General features: G+C 41.5%; 1 protein-coding gene across 1 annotated transcript in view; it reads left to right on the top strand.

Annotated features, from left to right (window-relative positions):
- Nell2 (neural EGFL like 2) overlaps positions 1-19,066 on the top strand; it is a 295,382-nt gene that overhangs the window by 130,441 nt on the left and 145,875 nt on the right. Inside the window, exon 13 of the mRNA XM_051160259.1 lies at positions 8,003-8,131. Coding sequence (XP_051016216.1) covers positions 8,003-8,131 — 129 coding nt within the window. The remainder of the gene's footprint in view (positions 1-8,002; positions 8,132-19,066) is intronic.

The raw sequence follows: 19,066 nt of genomic DNA, 5'->3' as shown, positions 1-19,066 counted from the left end.
ATAGTTACCCTACTGATAGGTTTGCTCTCGTTTCTTCTTGGTTTGTTTCTTCACGCATGCACAAACAGACTGTATCAAATTACCCGCCTGCGTCAGGTCTGCTCCTAATCATGCACTGGCTTCTTGGGTACACAGAAGACAAAATGCATGTCTTTGTGTCGCTTCTGAGACAATAAGCCTAGAAGTACCAGCATCCTAGATTTTAGTTCATTGTAAGAAAACAACAAAACTATTCATAAAAGTGATGGGCTACCTCAGGAGGCAGTGAGATCCCTTCACTGGGGCTTCTTAAACTTGCTGGTTCAAGCATTAAAATGAGGCAGCCCTAATTTAGACTCCTTGGGATCCTTGTCACTTATGAGAGTCTGAGCGCTGCCCTTTCTGGCAGTGTACCTTAGCACGGGCATGATGTCTGCATCACGGCTGATGCTCACAGGGATGTCCTTAGAACTGAGCAACCATCCCAGTTACAATGTGAACACATGCAGAGACAGCATTCTTCGTGCTGATGTGAACTACATAAATATACATTTTGGAAAACACACACACTTTTTCTTCCTTTTAATTTCTTCCATTAAAAAAATAGAGGTAAACTTACTTCCATCCCTGTTTTGAGCTGTGTTGTGCATTTTGTTTCTGTTTTGATTTCATTTTGTTTTGTTTACATTTGCTTCCATTCATCCAATAAAAAGTTTTAATTTTTAACCTTTTTATTTATGGCATATGTGTTCATATGTGCACATGCCAGAGTGCACTAAGGAGTAGAGGTCAGAGGACACTTGCAGGAATCGGTTCCTTCCTTCCACCTATATGTTACAGGGATTGAATTCAAGTCAACAGACCTGGCACCAGGCTTCTTTCCCAGCTGACCCATCTTGCCAACCAAAGAAGAGTTTAGAAAAAGGCTCTGTTCTGCATATGGTTCTATAGAAATTACATGGTGGCTTAAGACCTGGGTCTTCCCGGAAAAGAATTTTCCAAGTATCTTTTAATAACTAGAGAGAGCACCAATAAAACAAGCTGCCTTCAAGCAGACAAACAGCGCAGCCCTTCGGAGCTTCTGTCTTAATGATGCCGGGTCCATGCCTTGGCGGAGCAGGTCTGCAATTTGATTAAGATTCAGGGATGCTCATTCACGTGATTTCATTTGGGAGTTTCGCTTTGCAGCTTGACCAGAGCAATTTTGCCAGCTAGTTGGAGATAGTAACGCTTCTCACACTTACACACAGACACAGTTAACTAGTGTTCTGAAAAATGCGTTTTGGGGTGGCTTTTAAGCTAGTGCAAGCAGGACCACGCTTTGTGGAGTTGTAATCCATTGCTGCAGATCAAACATTCACCAACCTTCCCATCACAAGATAATGTCATCATTGTAGGTTTCTGTGTTTGAGCCAGACATTGAGGGAGGCTTGCTGGGTGGTCCTACTTCCCCAGATGTGCTGCTAGTTGGAAGCTGAGCAGCGGTGAATGTTGTGGGGTCATCTTCTTGGCCTAGACTGTTGGTAGAGATGGCTGAGGAATTAGACATAGTCATATGTCACCTCTTCACATAGTCTTGGGACATTTCCTCATGTTCTGTCAGGCAGGGCATTAATCAGTCCTGTGAAATGATGACTTGAGAGTTTATGGAGGTCTGCTATTAAGACAGCCCCATTTCTCCCACATTCCATTGCTCAAAGCAACTGAAAGTCAGCCAGTATTCAGGGGAAGCAGGGCTAGACTTCACCCACCAAAGACAGGAGGAAAGTGCACCAACCTGTGACATAACATAACTGGCTTTAACTGTCTGTCAACCTGACACAGCCTACAGGCAACCGAGAAAGGAGTCTAAATTGAGGGACTGTGAAGATTGGGTTGGTCTGTGGACATGCCTGTGGGGGACTTGTCTTGATTTTTCAAATGATATATGGGGGGGGTGTCTCAGGCCACTGTGAGAGGCAGCATTCCTTGGGTAGGGAGTCCTGGTGTATTAGAAAGCTAGCTGAACATGAGCCTGAGTCATCAAGCAGCACTCCTCCATGGTCCTCGCTGTGAGTTAGAGGTCCTGCCATGTGGAATAACAATGGGCCTTGGTCCTCTCATGACTTCCCTCAGCAGTGGACCACGGCCTGGGATGAAAAGCCTGATAAACTCTTTCCTCCCCTCAATTGTTTTGGCCAGAGTGTTTCTGTTCTAGCAACAGAAACCACACTACAATGGTCACTATCTCTAATTCAATATGAACCTTGAGGGGTCGTGCCCTCAGATGTGAGCATCACGGGCGTTAGTCAGACTGGAGAGGGACAGGCACTTTGTAAGAAGCTAAGCTGATGGCTCAGTGGTTAAGAGCACTACCCTCTCTTCCAAAGGTCCTGAGTTCAATTCCCAGCAACCACATGGTGGGTCACAACCATCTATAATGTAACCTGATGCCCTCTTCTGGCCTACAAGCAGACAACACTGTGTACTTAATAAATAAATCTTTAAAAAAAAAAAAAAAGAAGAAGCTAAGCTGAGGCCTCAGGAGTTGAGACACACTCGAGTCACATCCGTTTCTGAACATTAATGTCTTTCGAAAACAAGTGAAGAAATGGAAAATTAAGCACAGGACATGGTTCCATATTTAAATTGCTCACATTAAAATGCGTTTACATAAAATGATAGAGCATCCCACCTCCCATATTCTGCTTTAATTGATATAAAGTAGGGCCCATGACATCACTGTCTCAAAACATTCCTGGTAAGTTAAATGGCCTAGACTGTGACGGTCTGGCCTGGACTTCCATTGTTTAGTAACAGGGCCTCTAAATGTCCCAACGTGACCTTCAGTTTGTAATCCGCCTGCCTCAGCCTCATGAGCAGCTATGGTTAGAGGCATGCATCAACACATCCAGCTAGAGTTAGATATTCTTAAAACATTTGTCATCAGAAGGCTATCTGACTTTATATATGCAGACAAGTAAAAGAATTCTCCTGAAATCTTAAATCTGAGTCAAGCCTTTCACATTTGTTATGACAAATTCATTGGTGAAAGAATTGGCCTCCAGTTTCCTACCCAGTGCCTAGTGTTAAAGACCAAGTATTCACATCTGAGTGAACAGATGGATTAGCACTGGATAGTAGGTGTTCCTGAGGGCCATTGTGAGACAAAAATCTTGACTTTGTGCCTGGAGGTTTCAGAAGGAGTCAGAAATCACACATCAAACCCACCAGCATCATTCCCTGTGCCTAATGCTTGGGCCGCCTCTGAGAGCAGCAAGCAGGAGGACCTGGGCAGGAAGCCCTGCTCTGTACTGTTGGGGGCCTTTGAAGGAAGTGTGCAGCAGCGACAAACCTGAGCCTCCATGGTAGACGAGGGATCCTTAGCCACACACAGTGTGTGTGGATCTGTGTCTACCTTTCCTTCGCTCACCCTCTCCTCCCCTGACATCCCATTTCCTACTCACACGTCTTTCTTATCAGTGGGGAGCCTCACTGAAGTGATGGCTTGTTATCTTCCACTTGTGCTTAAGTTTCGTGCCCCACAATATTCAATAGTCACCTTTGTAACTTTCTATCAGTGTATTCATAATAAGGATACAGCAATTGTCAGCGTTAGCTTCATTGCTCAGCAGCGGTGTTTACACAATGACCCCAGTTGCTTCAGAAGAAGGCCACTGGCATTAGAATTCTATTTTCTCCTTCTGTATCTTGATCTGTACCTTAGAAAACACCAGGAAAGTCTGTTAGCATTCAGAACACACCTAACTACATTAGCATTTGTTAATGGGCATGCAATAAACACTGAATTCTATTGACTCGGCCAGAAAATGGACTCTGGACCCCAGAGCAGATAGTAAACTGTACTTCAGTGCTGCTTGACTCTGATTTCAGACCCTGTTCACTGCTGGAGCTCCTGTGTCTCCCCTAAGGTGGCTGCTCTGGGGCTAGGTGTATTCTCTGGTAGACCCCTGACGTCCCTATGTTCATATTCACATTGTGATGATCATAGGAGGAGGAAAAGGTTTACTAGTCTCATGAGAAAAGTAGGAGTTCCAGACCTGAGCTTCTGGCCTTCAATAGCTAGCAGTGAAAAAAAAAAAAATATATATATATATATATATATATTAAAAGACTAGCGGTATGCATTGATTGCTGTGTCCGAATCCTGCACAGGGTAAAGTGTATTCTCCTGAAAGTACCTGGCTCAAAGGTCGGGATGCATGGCCCCTCCAGAGTATAACTAGGTCTCTCCCCACCACAGATATGCCTCATATTCACTTTCAAGCCACTTAATATTCACCACAAGGTTACTGCATGCTCTCTTTTCTGACCTATAGCACAAAAGCTTGGCTGCATTTGTTGTGATCTCTGCGTCAGGTTGTAGCGAATGCTGGGGTTGCTTCCATGATATAGATGTTACTGTCTGGTGTTGGAGTCATAGTACTAGGCTCCTGGCCTTGCCATCACCAAGCACATGCTACGGGAGATCTCATTTAAACCCTACAATTTTATAAGACAGGATTTATCATAATTTTACGAGTGACAAAATCTAGTGGCAGAGACAGATGGATTAGCTTCCACAGCCTGTGTTCATGCAACTAGTCATGGCGGGAATGAGATTTTTGTGGAGAGCTGGGTCTGTAGCTTAACAGCCACGCATGCACATGCACAGGCAGCAATTAAGACGTAGATGGTGCTGGCAACTTGCAGACCAAGAGTCGGCCGCTTAGAAGTGGCCTGCTTCCGTTGAATCTGGATCTGGATCTAAATCCTCCATACATTATTAGATGGCATGTTGACCCTGCGATTTTACTATATAGGTACTCAAACACTAAGAGGAGACAATGAACTGTGTGTGTGTGTGTGTGTGTGTGTGTGTGTGTGTGTGTGTGTGTAGAACAAATTTAAGTACCTACTGGATATTTTTAAAATAATAAATGGAGTTTGACTGACTGGAAATGTTAGATTTAACATCTTTGGGTTAATAAATAACCCAAGTGTGTCTTAACTTTTGTCTAAAAAGATGAAAATAGGAACACACTCTTTCTTCCACTTGGAAAATTCCTGAGATGATCAAACATTTTGTGTGTGGTGTGTGTGTATCTGTGTGTGATGTGTATGTATCTGTCTGTGTGGTGTGTGTGTGTGTGTGTGTGTGTGTGATGTCATGTGTGTCTGTGTGTGTGTGTGTGTGTATCTGTGTGTGGTGTGTATGCATCTGCATGTGAGGTGTGTGTGTGTGCATGTATGTGTGGTGTGTGTGTGTGTCTGTGTCTGTGTATTGTGTGTATGTGTCTGTGTGTGGTGTGTGTGTGCATGTGTGTGTCTGTGTGTGTGTGTGGTGTGTTTGATGTTTCTACCACAGGTCTCAACATTACCGAGGCAGGAGTGGTCATGGAATGGGTTGGACAAGAAGTGGCATGGCTAAGGTAAAAAGAGGCCCAGAGTGTCCTACGCAATATGGAGAGTTCCTAAGAATGGGAGATTAGCTAAATGAAAAGGTAATCATTTTGAATATGTAAACTCAACTCAAGAAAGCAAGGGTGTAAACGTGCACCAGAAATAACCCACAGTTGTGGCCACAATCCTCTAAAATATATTTGAGACACCGTTGGGAAAATCACAGCGATTTATTACTACATTAGCACCTAATCACTCAGTTTCCTTTGTACCTCTAAGACTGAACTCTTTTAATGTACTGTATCTTCTCTCCCTCCCCTGTTTACTTATTAATCTCTTTACAGCCTGCTCTTCAGCCATTAAAGGCTAGACTCACAACCAAAATCTTCTCTTAATTCAGCTCAAAAATGAAAAGGTTTTCTTGGGTTTTTCTGTTTGTTTGTTTTTCTGGCTTTTAGAGTTTAGTTTGATGGTGTGCTGAGATATGGGGATAGATAGTAAAGATTTTTCATATGAGATCATTTCCCCTTAGGTACGGTAAAAAGTCACTGGAATGCATTCTAAGAAATATGAGCTTAATTTAGTTACTTAAAAAGAAAGACAATGACCCTCAAAGAAGGGTTTACATTTTTAATTTTAAATTGTGTAAATTTTTCTTTTGAGAATTTTGCTTCCAAATATTTGGTCTTAATTCTGAGAAGTTATATTATGATGAGAAGTTCAATTTCCAAGTGATTTAAGAGGTATTACTAAGTATTTTTATCTCTATACACTTAACAATTTTTAAAAATTATTTTATAGGATTTACTCACCCATTTGGTATTTTCTAGTCCCTTTGATTGATAGTTACTGTGTTTCAGGCACATTGGCCTTCCTAAGGTTATTAAATTGCAGGCGTAACATTTCCTAACATGTTGGAGCCGCGGTCAATGAAAGTCTGCAGTGGGTGCAAAGAGTTCAGTCAGTAAGGAGCACAGAGCAGACCAGTTGGTGACAGTGGACACCAACACCATGACAGATAAGAGGGGCCTGTTTAGATGCCATCAAATGCAAGTCATCCCTGGCTACAGAGAGATGAGTTTATTTTAAGCTCTTCTTGTCCTGTAGATGCGATAGAACTGCAAGTCACCAGTCAGCCTGAAGCTCTTCAGATACAATATGCATTAGGCAATTTAAAGATTTGTTGAGTGACACACAATCTTGTAATTGCCATTTAAGATGGATTCCACCATGCAGGCTTCTCCTTTCAGCATTTTAGAGCTCATTGAATAAGGGGCTCTGACAGAAGGAAGAAATCCATAAAAATAGCATGTGATTGGTGCCACTGTTTATAAAAGTTTCACTTTTCTTTCTCACCATAAAGACTCTGGGATCTGTGAAAATCCTGTTATCGTACAAAGTTTTTTCTTTTGTTATACTTTGCCATGCACATCTTCAGAAAAAAATAAATACCATGATATAATTATCATTTTGAACATTCTTTTCAACAATTCCAGAATGCTAAGCTGTCTTTTTCATCCCTTAAACACTGGTGGGCATATCCCAGTGGCTTGATGGGCATTAAAGGTGCTGGTACTGCCTGTTGCCATCTTACTGTCTCAGGACCTTTACTGTAACAGTTATTTTAAACTCAAAGAAAATTCATTTCAAATATATAGAGAGCCATAATAAGACAATTAAAGACTGGATAGAATTTATAAAATCAAAAACAAAACAAAACAAAAAAAAGAAATATATGAATTTATTTGAAGTAGAAAATAATTGAGTCAGACAAACAGAAAGAACTGTTTTTGCAATGAGGAAGTCACACCAGCTGTGGCTGCCTGCACGGGGTCCACACAATAGTGGGCCTGGCAACAGTCAGGCGTGGATGGAAGAGGGTCTCGGCCTTCCCTCAGGGTTGAGCTGTTTGCTCCTGATTGATTCAGGGAGAAGGGCAGACATTATCTTCAGTTGTGTGGCCACTGGTGAGCACACACAAATGGTCCTGGTTAAACAAAGTGGGTCATACAGAAAACCGAAAGTCATGAATCTGAGAAAGAGACTGATAGAGATAGAGATAAAAGAGGGCAAGTGATGTGGGTAATCAGAATATAATATCTATTATGATATAGTATGTACAGCCAAATAAGAACCTAATAAGTCACTAGAGAGCATAGCTTCAAGATTAACAGAAGCTGTTCTCTCTTTCTTCCTGTTTTTATTGTTGTTGTTGTTGTTTGTTTATTTGGTTTTTTAACAGGGTTTCTCTGTGTAGTCCGGGCTGTCCTGGAACTTACTCTATAGAGCTGGCTGGCATCGAACTCAGATCCAGCTGCCTCTGCTCTCCCAAGTGCTGGGCTTAAAGGCCTGCACTACCACTGCCCAGCTCTTGCTTTCTTTTATCCTTTTTTAAAAATTCTGGTTTGTTTGGTTTTTTTCCTTTGCCTATTGTTTATTTTCTAAAGAGAAAGGGGGAAAGAAGGCATGGGGTCAGATGGATGGAGAAACCGGAAGATTTAAGAGAAACGGGGGCAGGGGACTATGATCAGAATACAGGGCATGAAAGATTTTCAATACAAAAAAAGAAAAAAAAATGCAGGAGACCGTGGAGCAACCGCACAGTTCTAGCTTTATTTATTGAATCATGCTCTTCTTTCAGGCTATGACTTCTGTTCTGAGAAGCACACGTGCATGGAGAATTCCGTGTGCAGGAACCTGAATGACAGGGCGGTGTGCAGCTGCCGTGATGGGTTCAGGGCTCTCCGGGAGGACAATGCCTACTGTGAAGGTAATTCTTATTATCATGTGTAGCTAGGCTGTATAAATTCACTGGGATTACTGCATGTAAAATTTATTAATTTCCCAGGTTGTCAAGTTGATGGGCCCATTAAAAGCAGTGAGTTTAATTTGAAGCATATTAATCAGCTAAAAATAATTATCTTTCAAATTAGAGTTTTTTTTCCCCAGCTATGTGCTAATAGGCTAATATGGCAGTTCCTCGAGTAAGAACAATGTCTCCATTGTGAAACTTGCTTCTCTTTTTCATAATTAGATATTAGGTAGCTCACGTATTGACATGCTCGCTATGGCTTGCAGTTAGAATTGCAGTCAGACTTTTCCACACAGTATTGTGTAACAAAGGTCGTCAATTACGAGGAAGATAGAGGGTCTACTGCTGTTTTTGTTTGCATGTACTATGGCATTTAGTAAACAGATTCAATAGGAAAAATCATTTCTTGCTTATTTGAAAACAATTAACGAATATCCAGTGTAGTTTGTTGTGTCATAAAGAAAATACAAATACAGTGAGTGGGCCATGTAGTTTATTTGGCTCATGCTGTGTTCATGTAAACCTCCAATGTCCCCGTGACACTGGAATTTACACTTCTTTGGGGGTCACATTTAAACCTAAACCATTCCCACTAACTGTATGACCAAATGAGGCCACTAATATGTGGCACTCGGTGCCTGGGGGTCTTAGAGGGTTCCATTCCTATGCCCACAGCCATCAAACTCACACCACAGGTCACGGAATGTAGAAAGTGTGTGGTGACAACGGCCTCTGTTTACTCCCTGGGAAAGCCACCTTGTCCCGTTTCCCTTAGAATGAGGTAGATTTCTCTGAGTGTTAGAATTGGTACTCATTTTCAAAGATGCCTTTGGATCAAATATTTCTTCAGTGTTTCTTATTCGGCCCTGAAGGAACCATTCCAATTCTGCAGAAAGAAGGCTTCATGCCTTTCCTCCCCATTAATAATGCAAATTTATTTAAAGTTCCTCATTTTAACAAATCTTAGGTATGAAATGGAATTTTACTTAGTGATTTTTTTCATCCTTACTCAACATAGAGTTGAATTTTCTTAGCAAAGGTATGTATTTATAATAGCTAAGTACCCTCATACATAATGAGCTCTCCTAGTATTATTAATGTACATATGTAAGCAAGGATACAAATGCATGTCTTCTTGAACCTTGATCTTCTGGTCGTTTTTTAGCTGATTCTTTTGTCAACTGTGCACGTATATAATAAATATTTAATGAGCATTCAGTATTTGGCACTGGGCTCCGTGGTGAACAAAATGAGTGACACTCATGCTCAGGGACTTTGCATGCTGGGAGAACAGAGGAAGCTAGTAACTGCTACGAAGATCATTGCAAGTGGTAGAAAATCATGGGAAGGGGTGAAGCAGATGATACACTTGAAATGACAAGGGGACTTGTAAGTGGAATGCTCAGCCTTTGAGGTAGCTGTCCCTCAGGTCTCTTGATGATAAAGAACAGACTTGGAAAGATCTGGAATAGTGCGTTCCAACTAAAAAGAACAGGGTGTGGAAAAGTCTTAAGTAGAAAGTTGGAGTGCCCTGGAGATGAAAAGAAGGATGATGTAATGGCGAAAGCAAAGTAGGATGTTCAGATGAGGAATTATCTATGGCCACCACATGTCAGTGATTTGCAAGGACTTTGGGCCATGGCTTCAAGTAGCTATTCTTGTATTTATATGGAACAAGTAATGAGCTGATGGTGTGTGGGAGATAGCTGTGTATTAACGGGGAGATCAGGGAAGGCTGTTGTAGAAGTCTGGGTAAAGATGGGAATGGCCTAAGTTAGAAAAGTGGCATAGATGATATTGCGGGGGTGCACACTCACAGTGTGTTTTCAGAGCAGAAGCCAACCACATATACAAATGGTTTATAATGGTGTAGAATTGACAAAGGGGTCCAGGGGAGCCAGAATTTGGAAGTTAAGCAACACTTTGATACGGTTATCACTTATAGAGATGGGAAACCAAGAAGCTAGATATTTAAAGACACTCTGTTCAAATTGTTTCCAACTCAGTCTCTTAAATATTTGTTCCCCCTGCAAGCTTTTATTCACATATAGCTGTTTCCATCTTGAGTGCATCATACTGAAATTCTTTATAACCTTGGTCTTGGTCATTTGAAGATACAATCTTTAAAACTAAAGAAAGCAGTGGAAGGGTGTGGGAGACTTCTTGGAATTTTGATACATGAGATCTTTTAATATTTTCATATGTCTGGCTATTCACACCATGTTAGTTTAGTTAGGGAAATAGTATTTTGCTGTTATTTTGAGGCATGGTCTCATGTATCCTCAGTCTGGCCTTGAACTCCCTGTAAAGCCAAAGATGACCTTGGGTACTATATTGCCTACCACACAAAGCTCTGAGTTTATAGGTATAACCTTGTGATACCTACCACATATGGTTGACTAAGTACTGGGAGTCAAACCGAGGGCTCCTTCACTCTAAGCAAGCATTCTACCCACAAAGCTATATCAACTTCTTGGGACTTATATTATTTATCATCTATAAATCATCTATGCATCTCTGTATATATTTATCATCTATTTATCATCTCTATCTATCTATCATTTATCTAGTCTACATTTGTGTGTGTGTTTATGTGTCACATGCTTATATGCACATACATGCCAATGCACATGTGGAGGTTAGAGGACACTTTGCAAGGGTTACTTCTCTCCTTCTCCCTGTGGATCCTGAGAAGCCACTTTACTCACTGAAACATCTTGCCAGAACACCTGCCATTATCTTTATAAAATTTGATTTCTATTTTTCGTCTAGCGTTGTTGTTAACGTGTTGATTGTTTTGACTTTTTGGATGCAATGCATATTTAAGATATCGATATGATGTTCCATGATACTTATCACCCTTCTGGTTTTCTAGAGCTTTGGCCCTATAAAGTATAGATTTTATATTAAAAGTAAGTGAATGATAGTTTGTAAGTGACACACATCTTATTTCCTAAATGTGGGCTGTTGTTTTAATGCAACAGCTATCATTGAGGTTATTGATTTTGACTGCAGTGTGCCTGTTCAGCACGACTACAGCATCAGTAAATGTTAGAGTTGATTTACTCACCACACACACATTTATTGAATGATTCTGTTGTACAAGGCTAGGGCTGAATAAGAAGCCATGTGTGGAGATACACACTGCTGATACTCTCTCAGGCAAAGAAGACAATAAATCTATTATAAAATAACATTCTACATTCAATTGTATAAGCAAAGAAAGATGGTATATATAGTCTGTATTCTCCCCAACACCCCAGTAAAGCCCCATTACTCTAAAAAAAAATAACATTCTACTGCAAGGTGCAAGTATCTTTCTTGAAAGAGAAATGGATTACAAGGTTTGGGTGAGTATTGGGATTAGGGAACATTTGTTTGCACCATTTAAATGTGAAATGTGAAAGAAGAATGAGGCCCATTAGCCTTAGAAGGGTGGGAAAGATGGGGTCTCCTGTCCTTTCTAGGATCTTCCCTGAACTAGGCTTCTGAAGGAAAGACGCACTTTAGGAGGTGCAGAGCAGAGCGAGGCAGAGAGGAGGCACTTATGAGAGGCAGGATGGGAAGCAAAGTCTTGGATGTCAAAGGTTGCCATGGTCACCTACCATTCTTGTCACTGTAACAGAACACCTGGCAACAGCAATTTGAAGTGAGAGAAAGATTTTATAGTCTACTATGCAGAGAAGCTCTAGGTGACAGGAGCAGTTCAGTGTTGGCCAGAAGAAGTTTGGGGCAGCTGCAACATGGTGTTGGCAGTCAGGAAGCAGACACAGGAGAAGAAGCAGCTAGGCACTCTAAGCTCCTCTTCTTCAAGTGACCTACTTCCTGTATCTAGGATACCCATCCCAAGGTTACACAGCCTCCCCAAACAGTGACAGTTGCTGAGGACAAAGTGAAGGGCTCTAGCAATCTGAGCATGGCAAACACAGGCTCAACATGGTAACCATGGCACTGGCAGGCTTCACCCCTTTCCCTCTTCTTTTCCCTCTCCCTTGGTAAACCTTTAGATTACACCCCTAAAGCTAACCACCAAGGCCTAGGTCTTTATTTGGCCACTTTGTTATACCTGACTCATTCCTGATGCCGATCACCAAGGTCCAACTATCAAAACATCAAGGTCCAGCAATCACTACACTAATTAAAATACCCAACCAGAACTTAGCAACTCATCCTAGCTCATTCTAACAATGACCTTGCCCTTTTCCCTCTTAAAATTAACACTTGCAAAGCCATTCGCTGCTGTTTCTGCCCAACTCAGATTCAGCCAACCTTCTCTTTGCCTTGCTTAATAAAGGATCTCTTTGTGTTTAGTTTGTCCTTGGAAATTGGTGTTTGGGTGTGGTCTGTGCCTAATTAGGGGTTCAGAGGGAACACCCTGCAATATGTAGGGCCCTTCACGAATTGTTCCAGAATTTGAGTCTGTGATAGACACACTTCATATTCAAACCATAGCAGGGTTTCTTTGAGGCACAAAGGGGCTATTTGTTTTATGTAAATCACTTCAGCTGAGAGGCATATGGGTAAAACTGCATGCTGGGAAAGTAGTGATGATAAAATGGTAATGGAGAGGTGGATCCATTGAAGAGCACCTGGAACTGACTGATGATAGCAGATGATGAACAGAGGCGAGGAAGTTCATTCTCAGCGGTGTAGCCAAGAAGTACATGAATGTTGATGCAGCTCGCGTAAGGGGGAGGTCCGGAAAATAGTCTTGGGTTGGTTCTGTTTATGACATATTTGTTTAAATATGCATGGATGCAGCTTTCCCTTAAGGCTGAGTGTACAATGAGATTCTTAAGTATATACTTGATTCAAGCAGATAGCAGGAATTACTTAGAGAATTTTGAGGAATAATTGAGAATATTATTTTATTTTATTTTATTTTTAAAAAGAAAGTAATGTGATTGATAAAATGTGGGAGGAAAGAAAAGAGAAGGCAGTGCCGTAGAACCCAAGAGATAAATGTGTTTGAAGCAAATACTGAATGCTTCTTAGTGTATATGTGTGGCTACAGTAGAGTTCTACCCAAGGCCAGTTACCTTACAAACAACAAAAGTGTATTTACCTCGTACTTGTGGGATTTGTGAAGTGCCTGGAGCATTGGTACCTGTTCACATCTGGTGAAGGTCTCCCTCCTCCATCACGTTTAACCAAAAGTGCCATGTAAAGATACAGAACAAAGATGCTCGCTCACTCCGTTCTCATTTTCATGAAGTCACTATCAAAGCCCCCGGTGGCTTCTCAAGGCCCCCTACCTTCTAGAACTGCCAGCATGTGAGTTTAGAGAATGAATTTTCAACATGTTACCTTCTGGCAGACACAATCGGGTTACATTAACTTCTGAGAGATCAATAAAAGTAGAGAAGGACTGAAAGGCATCCTGGCCATTGAAAGTGGCAGGTGAGCCTGGGAGACAGGAGCTTCCCTGATTTTGTTACAGAGTTGAAGGCAGAGACAGTTTGTAGCTCTGAAAAGCATGTCACGAAGACATGGGCCTCAAGAAGTGAAAAGGGGGAAAGGAGGAGACTAAGGGAGTTTGCTTCCAACCCTTTGCTTTTGTCCTTCCAAATTGCTTTTAAGTGAGTTTTACAGGATATTAGTTGAGGTTTCCATTGCTGTAATGAAAATCGATGACCAAAAGCAACTTAGAAAGGAAAGGTTTTATTTGGTTTCCATGTCTCAGTCATAGTCCATTGAGGGAAGCCAAGGCAGATACCCAGAGCCAGGAACTGATGCCGAGACCATGGAGGAACTCTGCCTGTACCTCGCTCTCCATGCCATGCTCAGCAGGTTTCCTTTTACAACTCCGGGCCATGGGCCCAGGGTGGCACTACTCACAGTGGGCTGACCCTGCCCACACCGATCACTAACCAAAGACATGCCCCACAGACTCACCCATAGATCAGAAAGATGGAGGCATTTTCTTAATTGTGCTTCCTTCTCCCAGAAAACTATAGCTGATGTCAACTTGACAAACAACAACCAAAACACAGTAGGACATGCCCTAATAGTATAAAATTAGGATTTTTATGACTTCCCAGCTTTCCTAGCTTTTAAATATAAAAGAGCTAAAATAGCTGAAAATATGTTGGTATGTCAGTCTCTTGTGAACGCTATATTCACCGCAGTTGGAATTATATATTTGTCTCTATCCGTTCACCGTTGCTTGTCTCCTTTGAGTTCTTACTGTCGTTTCAATTACTTCACCTTTCATCTCTCATCAGTTCCTATGTGATGTCTAAAAGCTGTCCAAATTTTAGTTGGGGTTGTAATTTTAGAATGGTTGTCTGTTACATGTTGGTTTTCATTTTCAGTTGGCAATGTGTGGGCCTCTTGGTGCTTTGATGCTATCTTCTCCTCTGGGGGCCATGCTAGAGGCCTCCTGTCTTCTCCTCCTGTGAGGTCTTGCCCAGTGAGCGACCCCTGAGCTCATCCAGAAAGTTATCTCCAGTGCTGGAGGTTCTGGGAGTTACAGCTGCATCTGGCCACACTGATCTTAACAAAGCAGCTGTTCCCTGACTCCTGCCCTTCTTACAGCCACAAGGGCTGTGCTCTCCAAGTCTTTGATGATGCACTGACAAGAAAAAAAAAAATGTTTTGCAAAAGTGAGTCACATAAATTACTGCATGTCATATATAATTTTAAAAACTAGCTGATGGCTTATTGACAAGTTTTGAAATTTGTGAAGTTGTGAAGTTTCTTCAAATGTGTGCATGCATGCGTGTGTGTATGCATGCGTGTGTACGTGTGTGCATGTGTGTGTATGTGTGTGTGTATGTGTGTGGTGTATATGTTAAAGGAGGTATCTGCTACAGTAGGTAATGATAATTAAATAGTTAAACTTTCAAGTCCAATTTGGGCTGCTGCCTATGTGTGGGCTACTGCTGGATCATTTTTGATCTACTTCCCAAAGGCTACATACACTTTTAAAGAAAATTGACTCACTTCCTCTCCTGGAAGCTAGCAATTGCCAGTAACTCCCCAGCTGGAGTGGAATTTCGTGCCCTCCTCCCCTCCTCAGCATTTTTTCTCAAGCCTGGTCTTTCACAGATGTTGTGCGTTCTGTCACAACCCACCGTGAGAGCGGGTGTTCAGCTGCCCTGCCGTGTTCAGAAACACTGTGTCCTTGTTACCATTTCTGGCACTTATAGTCTTTTCACCCTCTCTTCCCAAATCATCCCTGTCCAGTGTTAATATACCCTCTGTTGTGATGAGAAAACTGAAGAGCTTGCAAATCTAAATGACTTGCCCAACATCATTTGCTCAGATAGCAGCTCAGTTAATTCAGGCCCCAAATTCATGCCTCCTGTACTTGTCCTCAAACTGCTGCTTTTTCTCTTTTTACCACTTTTAATGTACTTATTCGGTACCTTATATAACTCAGTTTTTTTTTTTTTTTGTTTTTTTTTTTGGAATGAAGCTATTCTTAATGTACCTATGTTGATTTTTTTTTAATTTCAAAAAAGAAATAAATTTGTAGCCCTACAGTAAAACTGCTCCTTGTATTTAGGGATAGATGAATTAGGTCCAGGTAACCTCCCTTTGTCCTATTTTTCTTTCTCTTAATTCATTCTTCTCCTCCTTTTTTTGTTCCCTCTTCCTCCCTCCTTTCCTTTCTTCCTCCTCCCTTTCTTACTATCTCTCCACTCCCTCCCTCCCTTTTTCCTTCCCCATACAACTATCCCCTTTGTTTCTCACAACTAACTCTCTCAATCACGATTTCCCGACTTAGGCAATATCAGCATATCACTAACTATGGAGTCTGGAGGCATCTGAGTTGGTTCCTCTAAGAGTAAACAGAGTGAGGGCCTTGAAGAGTTCCTTTACGGGATGGGAAGAGAAGTGCAGAATGAGCAGAAATCTTAGACTGCAAATGAAGCCCAAGAGTCCTTACTGGAACTAATGAGAGGCCTGCTTATACAGCTGGGATGACTGGCCCAGAGAGCTAAGACCTATGGGATTAATTAGAGATGCCTAACAGATATAGTAGCTTCAAAGCTAGAGCTAATGCTGTACTCTCTGTGGAATGTTAGGATAACGTTTCTTTAAAAAGAAAGTCCAATGATGCTGTACAGTCTCGATTTTGCAGATAAACAGAAGCTGTGATTTATTGTGAGGAATTAACTGGCAAGGCTGTGGAAGTAGACAAATCCCAGGGTCCACAGTTGGCTAGCTACAGGCTCAGATGAGCAGCCAGTACTATGCTTGTAATTTGAAAGCCAGAGAATGCAAAAATCCTGTCTCAGAACCATCTCTCTGAGAAGAGGAGAAAACCAATGCCCTAAGCCAGTCAGATAGTGGAGGTACCCCTGTGTTCACTTGGCCTTTGTCTTAGGGTTGCTATTGCTGTGGGAGACACCATGGCCATGGCAACTCTTATAAAGAAACATTTAATTGGAATTGGCTTACAGTTCAGAGGGTCAGTCCATCGTCCTCATGGTGGGAAGCATGGAAGCATATACGCAGTACAGTGCTAGAGGAGCTGAGAGTTCTACATCCAGATCTGCAGGCAACAGGAAGAGAATGAGACACTGAACATAGCTTGAGCATCTGAGTCCTCAAAACCAACCACCAGTGGCACACTTCTTCCAATAAAGCCATACCTACTCCATCAAGGCCACACTTCCTAATGGTGCCACTGCCTAACGGCCTATGGGGGCCATTTTCATTCAAACCACCACGACCTTCATCTGATTGGAAGAGGACTTCCAACATGAAAGACAGAAAGAAGAGGTCTGCTGAGTCAGTACGCTCTAAGAATCTTTATCTGATAGTCAAAAGGATATGGTGTCAGTCACAGAAGTAGGCAGTAAGCGGCAGTGGCGGGGAATACACTAGCCCATGTGGCCCTGGGGCCAGACTCTTCCAACCTCCACAAAGCTCACAGTCAACCTTGTGGGATCCTTCACCATGGCGTGTCTTCTTTCTGGGAATGTAACTTCAGTGTGGAAGGTCTGAAAATCCCTATCAAATAACTAAACTTGAACTTCTTAGCAGCGTTTCTTGGTTTGCTCATCACTTACTTCCTGTCATGTGCAGTGTTCTTGGTCTCAAAAGCAATTCATAAACACCATTAATAAATTAATATCTGAAGAAAGAAATTATTTTTATCTGTACTTTTAAAGTTAAAGCATGTTTCTTTCCTCCAATATGAAATAAAAGCATTTTTGCTTTAAAAATTAAACTCGATAAGGAGGAAAGATTTCTGAATTTCTTCTTTTGCATGGTTTCTGAAAGGCAATAGAAGAAACATTAATTAAATATCCTTTGAACCAGTGTGTCATAGCATGTGACTCTCCGAGTAGGCAATGTCTACTCCTACACATGCACACCTTGCTAAATGTGTAGATTTGAACTTACTGGAGTTCAGCATTGTTCAAGAAGCTCCAAAGAGGAGAACTGGGGGATTCAGTTATCAGGAGTGATTAGCCACTCCATGGAGAACTTTGCTCTCTCTGTGGTGGATCTACAGCCCTTGGGAATTTGCTTTATGATTGCCTTATATCAGGCTCAATATAAAAAAGCATCATTTAGCACCAATTTATTCTAAGTAACTGAGAGCACACTGTGTTCTAGGAGTTAGATTATTATAAGTCAGCTGTAGAGACAGAGGAGGAAGTAAAAAAGAGTCTTGGTCTGCCCTTAGGCTGGGCTATGTTTATTCATGGCAAGGGAGCATCTCTGTCAACCACATGTAAGGACAGCCAGAATGCCTACAAAGCAAGATAGGATGCAGCCCTTTATAATGGTGGAAATGACTTCTGTATCCCAGAAGGGAAGCTGGGAAATGTAGTCTTTCATCAGGAAACTGTCACTAGGCATAGAGTGCATGTTAGTCATACAGTCATGATGGGAAACCTGCTAAGCTTCTGTGTCATAGAGGCAGTTTTCCATCAGAGCTAATCTTTAAATCATATATATGCCCATTTTTCCATCTGCTTTTGGAAATAAGAATTGTCATAGCTGGTTTTGTGTCACATTTTTTAAAAAGTCTCCTGTTTCTACGTTCTTAGCAGTTTCGTTTAAGAAACAAATCAATTTTGGTACTACTTTTAGCACAGGGTCTAAGGACTAGCAATGTAAGTCAGTGCCTGAGGGCTCATTAGAGATGCAGGATGCTTTGCTTTCTCTATGAGTCCTGAGTCAGAATTTGCATAGTAATAAGATTTCCAGGTGATTCCCCCCCCCCCCGAAACCCAAGAAACATTGCTCTCAAGCATGGGATACATTAATTTATCATCTTAATAAATAGGTAGCTCTCCAGCACTTTCCAGCCATATGCTAAACTGAAGAGGAATTTTAGAGTTTATGCTGTTTATTTTCATCAGCATCAATACATAGTTTGGTTTCCTATCTTTTTTCTAAGAGTGTAGCTCAAACTGCATTGGAATCACTGCTTGGCTTGTTAACAGAGGCATGTTCTTGGACCCAGCCTCTGTTCTTCGGAAATAGGTTAGTCTTGATACGTGGCATGTTTTGAGGGAGCCCAAATGATCCTTATGCATATTAAAATTTGGATAGGGCTATTCTGGATGAGTTCTGTAAGTATATTCTTCTAAGAATGGGCTTGAAAAATTCTTGTTTTTAAGTCTTTATTTACTTTGCTTTGTCTAAGAAATGAATTACCGAATTTATGTAACAGAATTGTCTCAGTTTAAACCAGGTCTTTCACTTGAACTATTGACATTTTCGTCTGGGAAATGCTTTGGGTGGTTTTGCTCTGTGATTACAGGGTGTTTAGCATCAGGTCCAGTCTCTAGTTCCCAGAAGTCAGTAGCTCCTGAGGAAGCTGGATACCCAGAAATGTCTCCAGACTTCACAGATTTCATCTTAGGGTCAAAGCTCCTTCAGTGAGAGTAGTTGTTTTAAACTATGCAGAGAAAATGAATTTGG

The sequence above is a fragment of the Acomys russatus genome, chromosome 17 (genome assembly GCF_903995435.1).
Source record: "Acomys russatus chromosome 17, mAcoRus1.1, whole genome shotgun sequence".
Taxonomy (NCBI): Eukaryota; Metazoa; Chordata; class Mammalia; order Rodentia; family Muridae; genus Acomys; species Acomys russatus.
The sequence above is the reverse complement of the archived record's forward strand: the minus strand, read 5'-3'. Positions and strand labels throughout refer to the sequence as shown.